Consider the following 18259-nt stretch of genomic DNA (forward strand, 5'->3'; position numbering starts at 1 on the left):
ATTTGATTAGAAACCACTGGGAGGATTTACGGTGCTTCTGAAAAATTGCACTTGACTTATAATATAGGAAGGTTCTATTTCCTACTTTTACGTCATTTTTTGACCACATGGAGACCATTTCCGTTCCAAATATTCTGTCAGCTTCGCCATTAGCACAACAACTCTGACATATAGCAATATTAGCTTTCTGAGATCATTCATGTATTAATTATGAATATTTTTCTTGTAAAATCAAAACTTTTTGGCAGTTTAAAAGTTTAAAAAAGGCCAGTAGAATGTTCCAATCACAAATTCGGGAAATCCGTAATATTTAATAACGCAATGATGGTGAGGATTAATATTGTAAATCCCAAGTACAGTAATTAAAGTACGCAATGAGTGTAAAATAATGCAATTCATAATCTAAATAATGCACGTTCCTACCAACCAAGTGTGTTTAATGAGTTCTATTAAGTTCCAAGTATCAATGTTAGCGGCAAGCAGTTTATAATTATGCTCATTTATTTATTAGGCGGGCGATGGGAGGGAATGATTCATAATCACTGCATGGTACAGTAAATTATGGATCACAAATCTGGTATCTTCTTGTTTTTTAATGAAGGATGCGTCTCGTTAAAACAGTGCAGCGAGCGTCTTGAAGCTCGGATGACAAGGTGTTGTTTTTGGAAACGAGTGATGGCAGGTTGTGATCCGTCACCCCACGGCCATTACGCAAACAAACGACACTTTGAACTCCCTTTGACCTTTCGCGATTAAAAACATACCTTGATGACAAAAAAGGTGAATTCATCGCACGGGAAATAAATAAAAAGGTTGGTCATGGTCTGCAGTTACTCTGATGTATTAGAGTGGGTGGTTGGGTAGGATATGTTGTCACTACATTGTGATTAAATTGACTTTTCTTGACAATAATATGGGACATAGCCTAATAAAATGTCTTAATCCGGCATGCCTTATTTGGACAGAGAAGATCAACATCATGAATCCCGACATATGGAAGGAAATGAAAATCTTTCAAGCCTGAAGAACTAATAGCCTTTTTGCACTATTCATTTTGGGGGATTTCACAACTTCATGTCAACATAGTCACAGATTGCATTTTTTTTTCCTATGAAGAAAGCTGCTCTGCCCAGAAACCCTTAAATGGATTAATGGGGAAAAAAGCAAATGCACTACATACTAAATGACCTCTTAGTCCGGATGTTTGGGACAGCAAAATTCCCATCAACGTCAGGAACTGAGAGTTTATTCGCAGTTCTCCCAATAATTGTACATTTATATGAAAAGCAGAAGGGGGAGCATATTATGTTTACACGGTTTACACTAATCTGTTGGCCAAACACAACACCCACGCTTTTCCTTGCATCCATTTGACAACCACAACAAAGCAGACTTCTGACAAATATCCTTTGAAAATCTGACTGACCTTCCTTTGGAAAAAAATAAACACATTTTAATTAGTAGTCATTGCCTCCTGCAAGGCCAAAAGACTTCTACCCCTAAATAGCACATGAGTCAGATTAGGCCGCCATTTATTTGCCCCCCTCCAGGCCACGTTCATACCGACTAACCCCCTCGAGACCCCTAACTTTGTGAGGCAACCTAGCTAAAACATACCTAGCCCCAAAACCCTCTCTGTGAATAATAATCCCCGGTGAGTGCTTTGTTTTAACGCAGTAGACTGTCTGAAAAGATTTTAAGAGAGGACAACATACAAGAAGTCTAGCGGCCGGTGAGCGTTTTGAGCCCCCCACGCAATCCCTCTTTTACTTGATATCCCGCCGTTTGCCAGTGTGACAGTCATGTGAACAAGGCCATGCACATTCTTTCATGCATGAGTCCGTAATTGCTGGGAGGTTTTGACGGGCGTTTAATCTGCAAGACCAGAGCCTTTCATTACTCATATTCAGCATTTCATTTCTATTCATATCAGCAACACGGCAGTGACTTGCTCAGTTTATATATATATATATATATATATATATATATATATATATATATATATATATATATATATATATATATATATATATATATATATATATATGTAAAAACCAATCGGTGATAGGAGGTCAACTGATCAACTGCCACTGACGGACTAAATTTATTTATTTCTCTAGGTCAACTATAATATTATGATGCAGTCATCAATATCCAATATCAATCACCAATTTCATGCTGATAAAATATTTCTTCTTTAGACAACAATAGAATAGTTGGCGATATTACAAAACGGGCTAAGATTACATTCAAAAGCCTTTTTTGAGTACGAGATTATGTACACATTAAATACTAGTTCCATTTGCAAAGCCATTTGGACATATGGTGGTTCCATTATTTAAAAAAGTGACATCATTTTAAAATGCTTCTTGGTTCGGAGCACACCGAAATATATCACCATGCCTATTGTCACACCCCTAATAATTAGTACACCCATTCAAAAAACCATTCCAATATTTAAACAAACCAAGCTTAATCCTCCAATGCACCAAACCTAACAAAAAACAATGGGAGCGAATATTCAGAGAAAAGCCTTGTTCTTTTGAACTGCGCTCCATCAAATCTGGAGGCTAAAACAGAAACCTGCTGTGTTATGTATTCTGGGCGCTCTGATCTAATAAGTCCCACGGCCCCGAGATGACAACAGTGCATGTTGCGCCGCTTTCCGGCACCAGTCCTCAGTCGGCCACTAAATTTTTGATTACATCGGACCTGCGAGGCAAAATAGAAGCTATAATGCTCACATTGACCCGACCACATGCGGCGAACGGGCTAAACAATGTAGAGTGGAGGTAGGGATCAGAGGTCTTTTCCTGAAACCCCCCACCCCCAAACATCTCCCTCAAGCTCACATGGTTCAAATCAATGCTGCCACTAAAGCTTTTTGGTGGGCCCATTCAATAATTACCATCAAGCTTACTGTTCTGCTTCCAGAAGGGGAAGAATTCCACTATTCTATTTAGATATCGTGCAACAAGATGGTGGCAAAGAGTGAGGGTGAAAGGGGGTTTATTGCTCTGGCCACATATCAGAAAGCTAGCTTCTTTTAAGAAGAAAAAAAATCCCTTTGTCATGTGCTTGAAAAGTCTTGGAGTCGAGGAGGAAATTGGCCCTTAAGAGCCTGTGGAGATTCCTGCCTTTTTACACTCCTTCAGCTGTGAAAGACAACAGAGGCATTTCTAGGCTTAAAAGACCGTCTGCACGGCCGAGGCCTTGCAGGGCTGCCAAAAAGACTTTGTTGTCGCAATAAAACTCTATTGCAACTGCACATACGGCGTTGCAGGGAAAAAAAATGCTGTGTAATGTTGCTAGTTACCAATCAAAGTGTGTCACCAAGCAGATGAGCTATTCCAGAGATTGTTTTGAAAGGTTAGCATTTTTTTACAGGGGTATTCGAAGGTCACCTTGTACTCGAAGGGTTTCAGGACCGAGTTTGTATCAATCAATGGCAATGCATCAACAGTGAAATTGTTCGAACTAAAATTATGATGGGACGCTCCGTTTTCGTGGATAGCCTATTGATCCGATTCGGTCTTTCGTGTTCATGCTTGCTTGATTTCAACGTGTGCAGACTGACAAAATAAACTGGAAATAGTAGTAGAAGAAGCCACTTTGTGAAGAAAATATCGCTCTTACGTGAAATTCCTGTCTTTCTACCGTCAGTTTTAAGATCTTTCCATATTTCCAGAAATGTTTCCGTGTGGGATACGGACCAGTTTAGTCTTTCACTCCGCTTCCACCAATAACAAAAACGTATGTAATGACGTCACAGCTAATGACAGTTTGTTCTCATGCAGACCATCGGATTATCAATCACTTGTCAATCTCGCCCGGAACGTACTTCAAAATATCCCAAACAGGGCGTGCGTACATTTACATTTTTTATTCCAATCCTGTTTTTAATCCAAAGGAATGTGTCCATGTACACAGCCCATGGCAGGCAACGGGTTAAGTGAATAAATCCCAGTAAAGGCAACATTACATCCAACACACACAACGTGGGTGCACATGTGAGCCTACCAAAAGTGGGTCAACTTCCGTATACATATTGCAGATATGAACTTGTGGCTAAATGGTGGAAAAATAGAAAATCAAGTGGGTCTAGATTCAAACGTTATCCACACAATCGGTGGGAGTAAAGTGGGGTTGGCGACGGGGGGGATAGAGGACTACGTACAGTGATTGGAGCCGTTCCAGTGCTGGTTTCTGACGGACGAGCTGTAAGGATGAGGGGCCCCGGGCACCAGTCCTTTCTCCGGGAGCAGACACCCTCTGCTCTGGTTGTAGTAATCCATCATCAGAAAGGGGTTGGGGCTGGGGTTCAAACCCACTACGTCCACACTTTCGTACATCATTTGAGCCAAAAGAGGGAGTCGTGATCCCAACAAGGGAATAAAAAATTTAAAAAAATCAAGAAAATCAAACTAGTACGCGCACCAGCCCAGGTAGAACCAAACGGGATCAGAGCAAAAGTGATAAATCCATTTCAACACTTGCCATGAGCGTGTTTCTGTGAAGCGGACTGGAGGATATTTACATGAACATTCCGCATGCTGCGGCGGGCACGCGCCGGTTCAAATCCCCCCCAAAAAAGCGCTCGCCCAAATGGTCTCGGGAATCCCTTGTTTCTCAACAGTCCGCCTTCGTCCCCAAAGTCGTCCTCCGCCGGTCAACAACTGAGCGGCCGATCCTCCGCGGCGTCTGTCCGTGGAACCAATCCTCCAATGAAGCGCCTGTTTTTTGAATCCTCAGCCGATGCGCGTGGTTTGCGTCCGTGCGCGTAGAAGGTTCGAGCCCGCACGGAGGGAGCGTGTCGCCGCTATCATGTTCTGCAGCAATGTGACAAGACGCAGCAGCTGAGGGCTTAGGCTCCGCCCCTCCGCCCTTTCCCCCCTCCTCTTTCTTTCATCCGCGGCCCCTCCTACTTTTAACCCATTCGGCACTCGCGGACAGACGACGTCGACCGAGTCACCGGCACGCAAGGGGCCTCCTTAGGGGGTCCGCTTGAAGTTGCCCAAAAACATGTGCCGTCATACTTTTGCAGATATTTCCCATGGAGGTCTCCCGGTTGAGTTTGGAAGGGAGCCGGCGGACCCTCCCCGACCATCCTCCACGGCTCCGAGCCTCACATTTTTTCCCCCGGTCTCCCTCATTTGCCTAATGCTATGCGGCTGAACTTTTGCTGAACCCCGGGCAAGTAGGCAGCCTCACCTCTCGGTGACCCGCCGGATGACTTGAATTCGCCGCTCCGGTTCGCTCTCATCTCACATTATTCAAGGTTTCCCACCTTGAACACTCAATGCAACGCCATTACGCTCCCTTTTTTTTTTCCTAGAGTGCCGAGGCGCCTCACCCGGGACGGTGTCCCGGCATCCAGAGTCAAGGTGACCGACGCTCTGTTTTTTTTTTTCTTCTCTCCTCACAATTCCGGTCAAATCCAGCTGTTTTCTGTTCCGTCGGCCAACTTGCGTCACATTTCGGGGGGCCCTCGTCGCCCTTGTTTGACATTGTGCCGTTCCATACGGCATTGTTGCTTCTTGTTATGTAAACGGGCAGCTTTGGCGGCGACGAGACATGTGCCAAAGCGATTAAAGTGCAACACACAAAGACTCATTTTCTTTGTTGGGATTTAGAAAAGCATTTTTTTCTCAGAGGGGAAAAAATGCAAGCCAGAAATGATTTCAATCAGGGTTTAAAGGTCGCCATTACACAACGTTTCTAGGCAACGTTCAAAGTGTCAAGAGGCGTATAAAACGAAGGTCTTCTGGTTTCACCCATGTTTGGATATGTTCGCTGACAGGTCGCCGTTTGAAATACTACAATACTTTTACCATATGGATATTGAGTGAGAAACAAGTCCTACTGTACAGAAATCTCTCTTTTCTGGTTTTGCATTCCTCGGCATTCGTGATTTTGTTTGTGTCTATTGCACAGAGTTGTTCTTTGTTTTTGATTATTTGCTGCGGGCGACATTATAAAATTCGGGCTACAGCTGGCTTCCTCGGAAAAGAGAAGGACCAAATAATGAATTACAAGCCGTTTTTAAGAAACAGAAAGCTACATTCAAGCAAAAATATCCGCAATTCTCCTTAAAACGGGAGTTGATCACAACCCTTTAGTCTTGGAAATAGAAATACGGCCAGAAAGCCTTCAAAACTCTCCAAAAAAAGTGAATATCTAACATTCCATCTTTACGAAGCTGGATTTTCTCCAGTGATGGAGACTTCAACACAGATACAAATTCCACTACAAGGTTGGAGATGTCCCAATGTATTGCCTGCGTCACAAACAAACCCAGAGTGGTGATTTTCCCCAATCAGCAATCCTGTGTGTGTTTAACGATAATAACATTGATCCCGGTGACCCAGAGCGTAGCTGCTGGCCAAGACTCAACTATTTCCACCACACTTGGCTAATGCGCTGCATTAACTTTACATCCGCACACTACATTTCTATAGGTTGTTCTTTAAAGACAAGAGTAATCCTGGGCTGTTTCTTAAAATGGAGTTTTATCATCAGGCTGTTACCTATCGCCTATACCTCAAACGACCCCGCCCCCCCACCACCCAATCCAAACCACAGCTGGCTCTCACCAACAGCACTTCAGAGCAGGATTAACTGCACTCAAGGGTTGGTATGTGCGTGTGTTATATTGTGCTACGCCCCCCATTTGCTGACACTTTATTCAATGCAGATCTGGGTTGTGTTTACCCAATGTGATAAGAGCACAGTGTGCAGGCCTGCCCGCCCCCAATCACCTGCACTGATAGCACAGTCATGCATTCCTTGACAGCATTAAGAGCCGGGGGTGGTTGTCAGAAATGTTCATTTTTCAGAAACAATAAATTGGACCACAGATCACATCTATCCTGAAGTCTTTTCACTCGGTTCATGTGATTCAAAGAATCCATCTTAAGTAGATATTAGTTCCTGATTATCCTCCAGACTTCTCCGATTTTCTAGGGCAGGATTATTTACCATTTCCAATCAATCAGGGTCACGCTTCCCAACTTCTTAAAAATCTGCGTTAACCTTTACGAAACCTAAATCTGCACTGAAAACATTTTTTCCGCTTCTTCATCTACTAAGAAAATGTTGCATTGTCACGTTACTTTTATATCAGATTATATCTTGAGTCGAATCCTTTTGTGAAATCCTGTTTTTGAATGATTTCCTCGCTTCTGTCAAGTACAATGGTGGGTGCTACACAAATAAACCTATGCCTTGCCATCCTGAGGAAGTGCGGTACCATAAAACTGTCAACTAACTTTCAGCGGAAAACCACTTTGTACTTAGTACCCTAACCGAGGTGGAACCGTGTCTTCGTAGAAGCGAAGGGTAGCAAAGTGAGACTGCGGTGTGAAGTTTAACAGCCGAGACCGATATGTCCCCCTTCGTCTGCCGATTGCATACATCACACCAGAATTTGGCACGTACATAAGGTCGCCACACATCTCAATTTCTGTTTGCGGGAAGGTGCGTAACTGTGTGAACTTGCCCTCACATGTATGTCAAAGACATGTGCCTGTGATCTACCTATTTTGCAGAAAAAACGTTCAAAAGAGGCTCGAATAGTGACAAATCTGATGTGCAGTCCGCCAATGACTCTGAACAGGAATGGCACTTTCAAGAATAGATGTTTACAAGATAAAATTTGGGGGAAGCACCGGCAGTAACATCAAAGACGTGGCTCCATCAAAGTGATGCTCCGTCCCTATTGGATCTTCAAAACTTTGTATTGGCCAAATGGAAGAAGAAGAAGGGTCACCGGCGGTTTAAAGGAGTTTTATCATTGAAGTGCAGGTATGTGGTCTTGGTCCAATCTCAATCAGTATCATGCCTAAGAAGTCGAAAAGGCTATTTTGGCTTTAAGCAAACTCCGATAGAGCAAGATTAAAGTCTTGATCTGTCAACTTGATATTCGGGAGGGGGTCAGCCTCAGTTCCAAGGCTGGAAAGTGGCAGAGAAAGTTCACGGAATGCGATGGGCCAGATTAAAGCTTCAATCGCGAGCGGGATCCTCGCAGCAATGCGCGGTTATGCAAGTGATCTGGAGCAAAACTCAAAATGAGAGTCGGGTGGGTGGAGAGCGAGGGGAGAAGAAGGGGGCGGCGGGGATTTCAGGAGAGGATTCAAAGCGCTTTATGGGCAAGGGTGGAGGAGGAGATTGCTGGCTGGACCTTGAGGGTGTCAAACTATTTTTACTGCTCCCTCTCGCTGCCTTTCTTCAGGCCAATCTGGGGCGTGAGGGAGCAGTAAAGAGTGGTCCCTAAACCATTCCCCCGCCGAGGAGATGAGCCGTCATCTTAAAACAAACAATAGGTCGTTGTGTCATTTGGATTATCGTACGTGGTAAAAAAAAAATAATTTAAAAAGCGAAGTGCAGTTTCTGGCGGTGAACCAGTCGATCTTTTCGTCTGTTATTTCAAATTTGTTTGGATTAAACCTCGTCTCGTGACAAGATAACGCCAGATGCTATCGGATTCAAGTGAACGAGGACTAATTTTAGACTTCCTGCCTGCTTGGGTGGCTAGGACAAAGCCACGAACGGGGCTCTCGTGCCGCACCTCCCACTGAGATCTACTGGACATGTGCCCTGCAGATGGCTAATGCCCAGACACCTGAGCGAGCCCTGCCAAAGCCTTCCATCTTCCCTAAATCTTCACAGTGACCTAATAAGGCAGCTGAGCAAAGGCAGATCGCCAGTGAAATTCAGCCAAGTCAGTTGTTGTTAAATGCTTGGAATAAAGACCCAAAATGGGTTTGCATGACCTGCAGGTTTTTCCTATTTTCTTCTTTTTTATTCTAAATTTTGACTACTTTCCAACAGGTTGATCTTTGGGGATTGTCCTTAGCATACCCAGATTGAGTACTAAACCTGAATGGAGGTGTCCTCCATTTTCTAGCAAGTGCGTTTTTCAAGGAGCACTGAAATATGCTTGGTTAATTGTGTCCACCAAACTGACTTAGCGACTAGCGTGTAGCATTTCCAGCTCCTGCCATCATTGCATTCCTTCACGCCTCAATGTGTCTGCACGGGCACGCTGAGTTACATAGTACTTCCTCTCACAGTCTACCTGTGACTTTGTCTGCGTTTTGGGGTTTTGAGCCTGTACAGTACGTGTTTGTTTACACAGCTGATTTTTTGCGCAAGTGCCAAAGCCAACAGCTGCGTGGACGAGGGCCCCGAAAGTGAAACCCGAGAGCCAGCCGTACTTATCAATGAACGCGGCGGCATTTGCACTTGGCTCTGTGGGTCTACGCAAAAATAAAAAATAAAACCGCCGACCCAACGACGGCTTGAAACGCTCATTTCCTATGCGCGTTTTCTAAAAAAGACTCACTCTTTAGTGCCTACGGAGATCTTCTGAGCTCTCCTCCAAGTCGTTATCCCTTTAATGTCCCTCCGACTGCAGATTCCAGCATTTATGGTACAGGCCTATATCTGCCCATAAAGCCTTTTATTGTTTAGCCCCTCTCTGTGGTGACCGTAACCTGGTTTTCCCATTTTTTATGGGGACCTTCACTATATCACATTGGAGGAAGACAAAGCTGCCCACCGTCGGTGTTTACCAAAGTATGGCCGGCTCATAAATCCATCAGGGCCGGCGGCATTCTGGAAATACCTCTGAGGAGAGGGGGTGGGAGCGAGAAGGAAGGAGACTGCTTATTGTATTGCTTGTAATCTTTCGCCCTCTCTGGCCTTGGGTTTAGAGATTCCATCTCCGCAAAGATCATTAGGCCCATACTTCTTTGCCCGGAGTCCATCGCTCAGCAAATCAAAGAGAAAATTGCCACGGATGTCACCCCGGAGAACGGATATCTGAGGTCACGCAGGACTTGGAATGAGCTGTCAGGAACATTGGCAAGTTAACGTGTGAAAAGACATGTGGCAAATTCCCTTAGGAACGACAAGAGAGAAGAATGGACAAAATGTGCCACCAAACACAGGAAGCCAAATCTTCACGCCGGGTGCAAACCACACGTTGAAGTCATAAGCGATGCAACCGAAAAAGGTATTCGGAATAGAATGCGCAGAAAGGCCTGGAATGGCTGAAGACTGGAATTCAATCCGACCTTCCCTGACACATAAAACACTCAAGTGTTGACGTGCAGCGCTTGCAGTGGAAGCTTTCTCTGATCGACTCTGACTTTCCATTCTTTCAGACTTGACAAACTTCCCTCCGAAGTCTCTTGAAGGGATCGAGTTAGGTGGAGAAAGGCTGCCAGCCAAGAAAAGTTTGAAACTAAAGAAGTCTCTAAAGTAGACTTTTTTAAATATACGCGAACGACAAAATGCTTGGGAAAATAAACACGGAAACATCCGGACAACTGCAATAGGAGTTCAACTACTTGAATGTCAAATCTCATTAACAATTTGATACAATCATCTTAGGCTAATAAAAATCTGCGTTAAAGTTGGAGTGACTGGCGAACCACGATAAAGACTCGCTGCGTGCAGATTTGTGAATGGAGTCCATAAAAATACATTAATGACTCCCCAATCACACGCGTTGCTAATGTTGCATTGGACAGGATGCGAGATGAGATAGTGGGGGTGCTGTGGTTGGCTTTAAGTGGATTGCCCCAGTCATATTATGCCCAGCCCAAAGCATTACGACACCTCCGTGTGTGACCCTCTACTTAAGAGGTGCCCCCTAAGAGCAAAGCACGCTAATCGTTTCCACTTAGTTTAAACATAAGCGAACCACAGAAATGTAGAGTATCGTTGATCAAGTCACAATACCGAGCGTGTTATTCCTGAGCACGTATGGCCGATCGCTGTTTTTGTGACATTCTTTTCGTGTCTGTGTGTTTTATACATTATTATTACTTAGTTTGGACCTTAACAAAAATGGCGTGGTGGACATCACAATTGCAGAACTTTCAAGCTAACTCTATTTCAAAATTTTAAATCCTTTACAATGAAATTGCTTTGAGTGTGTCATGTGTCCCCCAAAAAGGCAGAGCTGCTTGAAATGTTAATGAAATGTGAAATCTCTTTTGCTTAGCAAACAAGTTGGCTTGCGGGGACAACAAAGGACCTCGGGTGGGGGGCTCCAGCTAGCGGCATGGCTGGGAGCATGACAAATGCCCCTGCCATGGTCGCCGCTGTGGCCCCTGTTGCCCTGCATCTTTCAGTGAGGTTGGGGGGCCGGCCTGGTTTGGGGGTCTGCCTCATTCTAACCTGGGGAGGCCAGCAGGGGGACAATTAATGGAATGGATGACTCGGCCATTTTAAGAAACCAAGGTGGTAGAGTGATGACAGTGAGGGAGGAGGAGCGATCAGCATTTCAAAAGAAAGGGACACTCCCAATGTAGATGGGGCAGTGACTCTTCGACATGGGTGTCGTGGCTTGCGTATGGCCAAATAGCCCTGAATGTGTGAAGGTCATCCTCGAGGCTCGCCATAATAAATAGAATATTAAAGCGGCGTTTTGTCGGTTTGGCCAAATGCCAAATGTTCCTTCACGTCGGCAAAAAATGAAAGTCCAGCAATCGCAAACAACTTCTGACGCGAGTGAAAAAAACAACTTCGATATTTATCATTTTACGACTTGTGTTGATAAGTAGGCAAAAGTCTCAGCTCATGAATCCAAAGAATTTCCAGATCGCCCAAACCTAAACCACGAGATGACTTTAATCTCGTGATATCAAGACTTTAATCCCGTAGTTTTACAAAATATGAATTCAATCTGGTAATTTTGAGGCTTGAATCTCCAGATATTTTGACTGTTCTCATGGCCCTATTTTTTCTTTCTTTCTCTGCTTAGACCTTTGATAATTGGATTCCGAGGAAGAGGTTCGATGGGCGTTGGCTAATACCACAATGTTATCAAACCGAAATTGACACCTACTTTTAACCGTGTCACATTCACCTTACTTAACCTTACTTAATACAGGAACTCATTCAAAGAAGAATAAGGAAGTGGAACGTGGCCATCGAGATGGCGCGTATTATGCATCGACTTCTGTCAACACCAGATGACTCATCTACCGTTGCTCAACAATGTTGCGCATACCTTCACCCTAGTGCCGGGGGCAACATTTCATCCACGGAATCAGTCTTTGCTGACATTATTGCGTCTCTGTTGCAAAATACAACGCTGGACGCAGACTATGAATTACAATGGATGGCCGCCAAGCCTGAACGGCTTCAGCGAAGAAAATAAAATGTGGACTGCCTTACTTCTTCTATTTGTTTGTTCATACGGTTAACATAAGAGGGTTGTGATTGGGCTGCCATATTCAATTATAGTTCCATTGATGGCAGGTGCCACTTTTACTCGGCACGCTATCATTTTTCGCCTTGCACAGAGAGGTCGGTTTTGCCATTTCACAATAGTTTTGCGTGATACAGCAAAAAAATAGAATACGCCTCGGTGGATGCATCGACCGGATTGAGACATGCTAACATAAACACAACAAAAATGTCTCCTGCATTTACTTTGCTCTTTTACAGAAGAATAGGGGCAGCAAGAAAACTAACTCAGCAATAAAGTGGACACAGTTGCGTATGCTAGCAAAGCCGCAAAGTAAAACAGGGATGCAGTGTTTGAATATTTTTAGAATTGAAAATGGATTTGATATTTTTGACATAGTATCATTTGCATGGAATACCCATTTATTTATCCCTTAAGCTTGTTAGGAGGTTTTCGGAATGACAGATAATTTAGAACCTCAGAATTAATTGAATTTTAATCATAAACACACATTTGGTAGACAAAAATATATAAAGTTGCTCACTGTTGGTTGCTACATTTAAAATGTGGGTTCTGTTTCATTGAGATACCTTAATGGATAACGTAGTAGCTAGTTGTAATGAATGTTTAATCATTACAGAATCACACAGTTGTTTAAAATAGTAATGTTATGAATTTGTAGCCCAACTGCAACTCCTATATTTTTACTAAAATAGACTGTCTATTGACTTTGTGTGGGGAAAGACTGAAATTGATTCCTGGGCAAGTGACAAAACTGTCACAGTTTCTCGTCACACTTTAGCATTTGGCAGAGGTCAATAAATAAAAAATAGAAAAGAAGCCAGAGGCCCATAAAAATAGAACGGTGTCCGAACTTTGAAACTGTACTATCACCGTCACATACATAAATTCAATCCACGTGTTAAAACTGCACTTGTATTTACCTATACACGAGTTTACAGTAAATGTTTTCTTTAACGTGCTTACGGTGTCAAAATTCCATCGGCGGTGAAATTTCCCAGGGTGAAAAGAAACGCAGAGAGAGAGAGGGGCTGCGGGTTGACAAAAAAATAAAGCTGTGCAGTCTCTATGGCTACCCGAACCATCTGTGTTGTGAACCCGTAGAGAGGGGGAGTGTCCCAATACTAAGTAAATAGGCTAATGCGAAAAGTGAATGGCTCAGAAGGGCAGATCATTAGCGGGCCGCGTCTTAGCCATTCTCTCCGCGTTACCACGCCGGGAGGGGTGCCCAAACACCAGAAAGAGCCCTGATAATATTTAACCAGAGCAGATCTATCATCAATCTGGAGCCCTCCCTAGAAAACCATCCGTCCCTCACCCCCGACTCTCCTCTATTGTCATTCACCCCCCAACACCCTTTCAGTCCTCATTCAATATTTTTGAGCTATTGTCCTGCTTTACATGCCCCCTCTGAACTACATTACCTCTCCCACTCGGCTATGAAAGGAGCGGGGCGGCGGTCAGAAAAAAAGAAGAAGAAAAAAGATCATATGTTAGAATGTCAAGCCAAACAAAAACGTCAGCTGTTCATGGCAAAAATCGGACTGTTCTCAAGCACTGCATCCAGTGAGACTTTGTAACTCTGGATGTATATTCCAGCAAAGGGCAGTACATATATACAGTTTAGGGGGTGTCTACAGATCCATAATAATATTTATGTTTCACAGTCTGGGTTACGATGTCCTCCGCCGAAGACGAAACCGACGCAATAAATGGGTGAAGAAGATATGCTGCGTTCAAATCAAAGGTAAGCTGTCGCCAAGTTTTTTCTTCGTGATTGCAATGATACGAGATGGCACCTGCAAGCTTCAAAAGGTTTCAAATTGTTCTCCAAGCAGGTCAGTGTTTGCACCGAGTCAATAAAGAATGATTCATATTTTAGTACACAGTGCACAGCCAAGAGCATGACTGTCTAGACCAGGTGTGGGCAAACTGGTCCTAGAGGGCCTCTGTGGGTGCAGGTTTTCGTTCCAACCGATCAGGAACAGACACATTGACTGATGAGATTTCTGTAGAAAACAAGAAGCACCTGACTGCAATCCACTGATGTAGGACACCAAATTGGTGAAAAGGTGTCTTCTTTATGGGTTGGAATGAGAACCGGTACCCACCTTTTGTGGAATAGTTTGCCTACCACTGGTCTAGACCACATCTAACCTGAAGTGTATGCTTTTAAGTCTGTGTTTATCTGCTAAGCAAAGTTTCTATGCAACCGAGCTGGCAACAAAACGCTAACCCACTTGGATACGCTCCTCTCTTTGTAAGTGAAGTACTTTTTCTTCTCCTGGACAGAAATAGAAGACGCTACGTTCACACAAGCAAAGTATTATCTGAATTGCAGCATTCTGTTGACCAACAGGCTGTTGGTAAGATGATATCTAGCAATATTTACCAGATGATAAATAGTCTTGTTCTTTCACGGTATAATAATGTGCTTAAGAAAACATCAGATCTATAGAGTAGATAAAAGTCCCAACACAGTTTTCTACACTGATTTCCACATTTTGTCAGATTTGGACCCAAAGTTAAAGGAGAGGCACTGTTTAATTGACCTGCTCCATCTAGTGTTCGAGATGAGAATGTAGGCTGAAGCCAAGCTTCTTTTGTGGGCTATATTTAATGACATTTTTAAAACCGGACAAGGCGACCGCTGGCTGTCTTTTGGACACTTAGGGTTTGCACCATATGGAGAAGCGAGACATCTAATAACCAAAGGGACAGAAAAAGGGATAAAGGAAAGATTGGGATAAGGCAGGGCAGGGTTCACCCAGCTTCTCAACCTCTCAGCTATTTTTTTTCAGTCAAATTCAATTTGAAAAGACGAACAAAGGAATTTACATGGCAAATACTGTTCGTCTTTGGACATATTGCGAATAGACTGAAGACTCGGGCTCAGGCCGTAATCTTCACTCGGCACATTTACAGATTCCAATTTGGGAATGGGTCAATATGGCATCTGGCTAATCAGTCTGGCCACAGAAGTGTGCTCCCCAGTTCATGAACGCACTCCAGGGAGGCCTTGACGGATCTCTAATCTATACTTTGGGGTGATGAAGATCATTTGCGTCAGAGTATCTTTTGTCCACTCCACGTGGGTAAACATTTCCTGACAGTAACGATAGCCATGTGAGCGGCACGCCACTTTAGGCTGCCTGATAACAGGAGCTATTAGCACCCCGTTCCACAAATCCAGGTAGACCCAAGCAAATTAAAACGAAGCGATCGATACAAAGGCACATGCAATCAATGATTAATATTGAGCCTCAAACCGCAACGGAATACGCCTCCATAACGCTAACATTCTTTCAAGCAATTGTAAGCCATTTCGTAGCGAGCCTTCACAAGGTAGGTTCAAGTACAGCTTGTCAGAAAGCCACATGAGGTGTTTTGTTCCGGTCGGGCGCTATCACGCAGTCACAGCCGCTGCTCACTTACTATGAACAGCAAATGCCATCATCAGCACAATGCAGGTGCCCGATTATTCCAGCAAAGGAGGCAACAATGGAGGCTACGCTCTGTCTGTCTGTCTGCGCCCCCCAAAATTTAAGCGTCTGGCAAAACAGCTGAGTACGGGCCGCATCGTCCAAGGTATTTGTGTTGTCCCAAAGCAAAGTCAAACAATGGCCGAGGCCATGTCAACACTGCAATGACAGCTCGGGCTCTGTTACACAGTTGGGTCCGTGTTATTTGAAGCCCCAAAGTTGGAGCCACAAAAGCCGACGATGATTGAGAGTATAAAGTGTCTTTTGAATGGAGGTTGATGTAATGTGTCCTGTACGTCAATGGTTCTCTCAAACTTGGGCCTTGGGGAATCAGGGGGTCTATGAGGTGGATTTAGGGAATCTAAAAAATAGCTTTCACTGTACGCGCTAATAGACACTTGACTGCCATGACAAATTTTTCATGTACATGTCTTAGATTTCACTCCTACTGGCTAATGATCAATTAACTGCATGTTTTCTCGACAGTTTTGACATATTTACATCAACGAAGCTGGTAAAAAAGCACTTGAGTGAAGAACTCAACTAGACTAATAGACGATCAGACTGTTTTTTTATATACCAAGCAATACAACAAATTCCACGCCAACTTTCTGAAAAATAAGCACCTTTTAAGTTCCTATGTAGCATTTGAGATCCTAGAAATATTCTACAAACGCTAAGAGGACCCATTTTGTCCGCCCCAAGCCAACGTAACAGCCAACAAAGCTGGTAAAAAAGCACTTGAGTGAAGAACTCAACTAGACTAATAGACGATCAGACTGTTTTTTTATATACCAAGCAATACAACAAATTCCATGCCAACTTTCTGAAAAATAAGCACCTTTTAAGTTCCTATGTAGCATTTGAGATCCTAGAAAAATTCTACAAACGCTAAGAGGACCCATTTTGTCCGCCCCAAGCCAACGTACAAACTCTATATAATCAACTTAAGCGCTATGCCGTATGGCGCCGCGCTGAGCCGCCGTGAGGTTTACCGGTCACACGGCCGCACTCGCTGAGCTTATCTCGCGGCGTACAGAAGTCAAGTGCTAGCCAGAGAGGACGTTGGTTACGCTGATGGAGAGGCTAACAAAAGAGCATAGGACGGCATGTGTGTGTCTGTGTGTGTGTATGTTTATGCACGCGTTAAGAAAAGTCTCTTGCGCGCAGGCTATACTCAACCATGCGTTGCTTTCGAAAAAGAAAGCAAAGGATAATTTCCGCACCGAATACAAAATAGAATGAAACCAGAACGCGAGAATGCATGCAAATAGGTAGTGCTATGCCACACACGATATTTCGCAAATGACATAAAATCAACACATTCACATAGTGTGATAATAAAAATGTAAGATATTGCCACAGTTGGATTGCTGGTGTGAACCCCGTAAAGAACGACATTGGTTCTCTGCTTTTGTATTTCTTGGAAGGAAACAACAGTTGAGGTTTTGTTTCCGCTCTCAGATATTGTTGCCAAGCTGCAAAACAGTGCCAGCGTTACAAAGCATAGACACTTACTTAATAATGAAAAAAAAAACATATTTGCATGATGATGATGGTGTGAATTTTAGGTTCTTTTCATTCTTTGTTCAAGACTATCTGCCACCAGGGGTAATGCGTTTAGCAGCTAATATCTGTAATAACGTCAAACTGTCTCGAAATGACCCACTTGGGCTATTTATGAGATGCTTTGTCGTTGCTTATGATATGTCTATAACTTTTGGATGCGAGTTTTGAGGGGAACATTTCTGAGGTAAAGGTTGACTTAAAAAAAACATAACATACACACATTGCCTCCAGATGGCATTAGAACTCATGTTTGGTGCTTGATTGATTTCTATGTATTTGCCAACAAATCAGAAGCTCATTGACAAAACCAACAAAACAATGATCAAATTACAGCTCATAACTCAAATTGGCCTAAAAATCCGATGAGCGTCCGTATCTCGAAAAAGCGTCATAGCCTATAAATAGCTAAAGACTGGTTACGTATTTTTTTTACTTTTATAGCCTCTCCCTCTATCGCTGCTTGACGCCGGTTCCCCAGGTGAGCCCGTATCACCTGTTAATGGGATTAGGATTCGACCTTTAGCCATTTTGACGAGATAGCCAAGCGCACACGCTGGCTAAGGGATTATTGCCTGACCCTTGGATGTACTAAAGCTCGTTTGGTCAAGAATCCCACCCTTGGCGTAAGGCGCGCTCGCCACCAACGGCCCACACGTGCACGTACGCACCCGCCAGCATCGGAGAGGACGGACGGCGAGCGTCTCCGCGTGGCTTTTACAGCCAGCTTTCGCTCACAAAGAGCGGCTGCTTTATGAGGGGGGTCTGGCCGCTGTAAAAGCCCAGGGTTTGTAGGGGGCCGCGCAAGGCTGTCGGAGGAGATGTAAATTACACAAATAAACCTCCTCGCTGGCACTGATCTTCCCCCAAAAGTGAGGCGGCTAGGGGAGATAAAGCTATTTTACTGGGCTTCCAGAGAGGGAGGGAATGTGAAGGCAACAAAAGAGGCGGAAAAGGACACCAAGCCCATAAAGTTTGTCTGAGCAAA

General features: G+C 43.8%; 1 protein-coding gene across 6 annotated transcripts in view; it reads right to left on the reverse strand.

Moving 5' to 3' along the window:
- The window catches only part of raraa (retinoic acid receptor, alpha a), a 152382-nt gene that overhangs the window by 36493 nt on the left and 97630 nt on the right, over nucleotides 1-18259 (reverse strand). The window contains exon 1 of one of the 6 annotated variants that reach the window (XM_077625033.1): nucleotides 4178-4403. The exons of the other annotated variants lie outside the window; for them this stretch is intronic. Coding sequence (XP_077481159.1) covers nucleotides 4178-4355 — 178 coding nt within the window. The 5' untranslated portion in view covers nucleotides 4356-4403. Of the gene's footprint in view, nucleotides 1-4177; nucleotides 4404-18259 lie in introns of those variants that run through there. 6 annotated transcript variants of the gene reach the window in all.

The sequence above is a fragment of the Stigmatopora argus genome, chromosome 18 (genome assembly GCF_051989625.1).
Source record: "Stigmatopora argus isolate UIUO_Sarg chromosome 18, RoL_Sarg_1.0, whole genome shotgun sequence".
NCBI classification, from domain to species: domain Eukaryota; kingdom Metazoa; phylum Chordata; class Actinopteri; order Syngnathiformes; family Syngnathidae; genus Stigmatopora; species Stigmatopora argus.